Raw genomic sequence first — 4,225 nt, 5'->3', positions numbered from 1 at the left:
TGTGTGTGTTTGTGTATATGTTTGTGTAAGAGAGTGAGAGTGAGTGTGAGTGTGTGTGTTTGTGTGTGTGTTTTTTTTTGCGTTTGTATTTGTGTGTGTGTGTGTGTGTGTGTGTATGTGTATGTGTGTGTGTGTGTGTATGTGTGTAAGAGAGAGATAGATGGATAGAGAGACAGAGAGAGAGAGAGAGAGAGGAAGAGAGAGAGGGTGAGAGAGAGAAGGAGAGAGAGAGAGGATGAGAGACAGACACAAAGCGACCGGGCGTAGGAGTGAGAAAGAAAAGGAAAGGGGTTGGGAATGATGCCCTTTTAAAGTTAGTGTAACTATGATTTCAGTCTGCAGGTCACGAATTTTTAAGATAATCTAAAGCAGACCTGGTGCAGAGAGAAAGAAAGGGAAGAAGAACGACGTTTTGTCTTCAGTTTCAAAATATCAGAGTTTAAGATTTTGGGAGAGGTAATGGGAACCACACATTTCTCAAAAGACATTATGAAAAAATGACGCCTCTGGTGTATTACGTATCCGTTTCTTTGACAAGACATGAACCATGTTAACATAGCCTCTTTAACACTTTGACTTACTTCAAAGTCACAGTAGTCGGTCTGCTCAAACGCCAGCAGGGCTTGTCTGTAGAAGAAAGACTCGGATCCGAACTCGGGGTCATTGAAGAGCTGCTCTCTGGGAGCACGTGACGTCACCTCACCGTTGAAAATCTTGAAGTTGTAGAAGGGGTTGTTCTCCTGCTCTGTGACAAGGGAAGGCAGAGCGGTGAAGGCCGTGGTCCAGTCCCAGTACGGGATTCCGATCATGGCGCCCTGGGGGAGATCATGTGTGGCTCATCAACAAGCGGGCGACGGACAAAGTGTTGGGGACACATATACCTTGACAGGCCTGCATGATAAACTCTATAGAAGGATTTTTCGAAATCCAGTTCATTGCTACAAGGCAGTCTATGCACACTCGAAAAACGAATGCATTTTCTACGTGGTATGAGACAATTATTACAAGTCCGAAGACAAAATTTATAAGTGCTGGAAATCAAAAGTACTTAAAACTTAAAACATTAAAGATACAATTAAAACAAAATGGTGTCTGCAAAGTCAAGGAAAAATATACCCCATAAAAGTTGTTGGAGCATGTACTCTATACAAAGATAATAAAAGCAATCCACTGTGCCAGTTCCTGAACGGTCAATCAGGGATCTTTAGAAATTTTGTGGTTATGAAGAGAAGGTGGTGTTTTCGTGCAAGAGGTCCCATGATTGAGTATGTCGTTTTATCCTATGACCTGCTTTAAAAGGTGAATCATCTTACCTGTGCGGTGAGAGCGTCCTCAAACTGCTTGACAAAGAGTCTGTGCCACTGGGGGAAGTTGGCCATGCCGTGTTGACAACAAGCGATGGGGTGACCGTTCAGTTCACAGCCTGCTGGCTCACCGTGGAAGGCGGCGATGCTCTGAGAGGGGACAATACGCGAGAAAGGGCTTTACAAAAGTGACGAGAATGATATAAGTGCGTACATACGATTATAGATAGGAGAATGCAGTGGAAGCTGCCCAAGACGGCCATGCATTGTCGAAGAGAACAGTAGTTGCCTTTGACAGGCGAATGTCTAGGACATTGGCATTGTAGTACAGAAACAAAGAGCAAGGGGAAAATGGGAAGTGGGCGTTGAGACAGTCATTGTCTTGGCCAGGTGGTCGTGATAGCAGGTTCAAATGTACAAAATATTCAAATGTGACGGCTGAGGCAGGGAATGTCACTCTCAAATTGGACTACACATTCACAGCACACGCTGCTCTAGCACCTATTAAAGAAACTCTACCAGGCGCAAGATCCATGACCACGTCCTATGACCGATGGATACCGACGAAGATAATTATAGAGTCAGGGGACTTTTTGGGTCCACATAAATCCGAGGATACAGGTTCAGATTGGTATTGGGAGGCAGAGTGGAGGGGGATGGATGGAGACGGGGTGAGTGGGGAGGAGGGGATTGGCAAGGTTGATAGGAACAGACTGAAAAGTACGACATCGCTTTCTCAGTATAAGGCATACTTCAGAAACGCTAATAGACATCTTGGATAATTGGAACTGTTTTCCACGTATTCTTTTTGCTACACAATTGAGTATCTCCTAAACTCACACCGGCGTCTGTTGTGTAGCGGATACGCATTTCACCGTTGCACTCAGGAAACCCCAGTTTCATTCCCGAGTGGGGAGAATTATTGTAGCGCATCTCGATCTTTATACTTGAATGCTGTATTCGTCTTAGCCCGGGCTGGGCCTGACAGGCGGGGTCGAAGCCTGCATTCTAAATGACAAAACTTAAGTCAACGACCTACAGGGGCGCAAAACTCCTACATAAGAAATACACATAATACTCTAAACTCACAGCAAATCCGTTGGGGCCCACATCAGCCTGCACTTTACGGAGAGCGTCACGGAGGTTGGAGATTTCGGCAGCGGACAGAGTAGACACGTCCTTACGGACTCCGACGCCGGACAGGGTGGTTGAGCTCACATCTTCCGCAGCACCTAGGATGGAGAACATTGTTCAGTAGCACACTTCACGACAAGACTATGTAAGGGGAGCCGAACTTATCAGATGACATTCCTATTTTGTAGTATAGGATGTTGCACATTAAAACCCTCAAACAACATCTTTTAGAAATGCTACAATTTAGCAGACTGATAATTTATGTTGTAACAGTATTTTTTTTCTTAGAGTTGTGTAGTGTATTTTTTATCTTGTTAATATTTCTAAAACTGTTTACATAAATCGTTTATACACTTACCCTTTACCGCCTACATCCCGGTATGCTTGTATTTATACATATATATATTTTTTGTCATTTCACGTGCGTGAATTCTGCCTGTATTTTAATGTCACCGTAAGCTACTAATAACAATGTCTCGTAAAGGGTACTGAGCATTGTAAAGTATGCAAATAAACTCTATAAATATCATACATTACCATTATTATTAAAGTAAAATAAGACCGAATCTAGGACGCTTGAAATGCCATGCTGCTATTTTCAAACTGAGATAACGGCGCTCCCAAAGGTTAGTGTGAGAGATTGAGAAGTGAGGTCTAAGCTTAGCTGGAATGAGATGACTCAAGTTTTGTTATCCAAGCCACGAGACAAAAATCTTACATTTGTCCACACTTTTCGATTTAAGAAACTGACGAGCGTGTTCATATGATCTTAAACAGTTGTGAGCTTCGTGAAAATATTTACCAAACTGACCTGAAAGAACTATCACCACCAAATCAACTTTTGATCGTGAGTAGAAATCTACCAAGACGATTCTACAGCGAACAGCAGCAAAAGGAGGGAGACAAAGAGGAAGACAGAGGAAACGACGGGAAGACATTATCAACATGTGACTGGACCATCATATTAAGGAAAGTTGAGAACCGCGAGAAGTGGACAAAGCTGGTTGTAAAATCAGCAGTGGTGCCCCAACGGTCAACCAGACTGTGGAACAGGTGAAGGTGAAAGTGAAGAAATCCACCATATTATTCTCTTCCACTCACCGTGGGCAGGCTCAAAGATGATGGTCGGTTCGGGCATGACTGACTTCAGAGCCACTGCCTGTCCTTCAGCGTTGAAGATCTTGACCCTGAGGGTGAAAAGGGCCTCCGAGTCGAACACATCCTCGGGGTGCAGACCCGCCTCCTCCAGGGCGCGAGTGATGTCGAACTTGAAGAGACGGTTGAAGGCCCAGTCCATTTCCAGTGGTCCTCCCAGCACGTTGAATCGTCCGCCATAAGCACATTCGTTGTTTGGCTGAAAAAATACTAACTCTTTTAAGAGCTACATAGTGGACACATATTATGTCAAATCAGCAGCAGACCAAAGGCATTTCTGCGGCACATTTTAAATCCTTTTACACAAATCAGAGACACAGATTTGCACCATTCATAGTACGCATTTTGTTGCATTTAAGTTTTCGAAAAAGATAATAGATTTGAACATTCCGTTTGAATAATGAAGTCATGCTTAGTTTTTTAAAGTGCACAAACCAGTGTGTCTACCATATTTGTTGTATAACCAGAATGCTCTCCATATGTCAGCAAATAAAACAACAGCAAAAAAAAATAAAAAAAATAACCCCCCAAAAAACAAAACAAAACAAACAAAAACAAAAACAAATCCAAATAAAGCACAAAAATAACAACAAATACAAAACAAGACAAACCCCCGAAAACCCCCCAAATTA

At 43.0% G+C, this 4,225-nt stretch overlaps 1 protein-coding gene across 1 annotated transcript in view; it reads right to left on the bottom strand.

The window, feature by feature from the left end:
* The window catches only part of LOC101860977 (hemocyanin 2), a gene marked incomplete in the record, with an annotated part of 96,201 nt that overhangs the window by 13,728 nt on the left and 78,248 nt on the right, over positions 1 to 4,225 (bottom strand). Inside the window, 4 exon segments of the mRNA XM_035970179.1 lie at positions 368 to 815; positions 1,314 to 1,454; positions 2,394 to 2,536; positions 3,540 to 3,792. Of these exon segments, the coding sequence (XP_035826072.1) occupies positions 368 to 815; positions 1,314 to 1,454; positions 2,394 to 2,536; positions 3,540 to 3,792 (985 nt within the window).

This window comes from Aplysia californica, unplaced genomic scaffold (assembly GCF_000002075.1).
Source record: "Aplysia californica isolate F4 #8 unplaced genomic scaffold, AplCal3.0 scaffold00231, whole genome shotgun sequence".
Taxonomy (NCBI): Eukaryota; Metazoa; Mollusca; class Gastropoda; order Aplysiida; family Aplysiidae; genus Aplysia; species Aplysia californica.
Note: the sequence above shows the minus strand (reverse complement) of the source record. Positions and strands in the feature narration are given on the sequence as shown.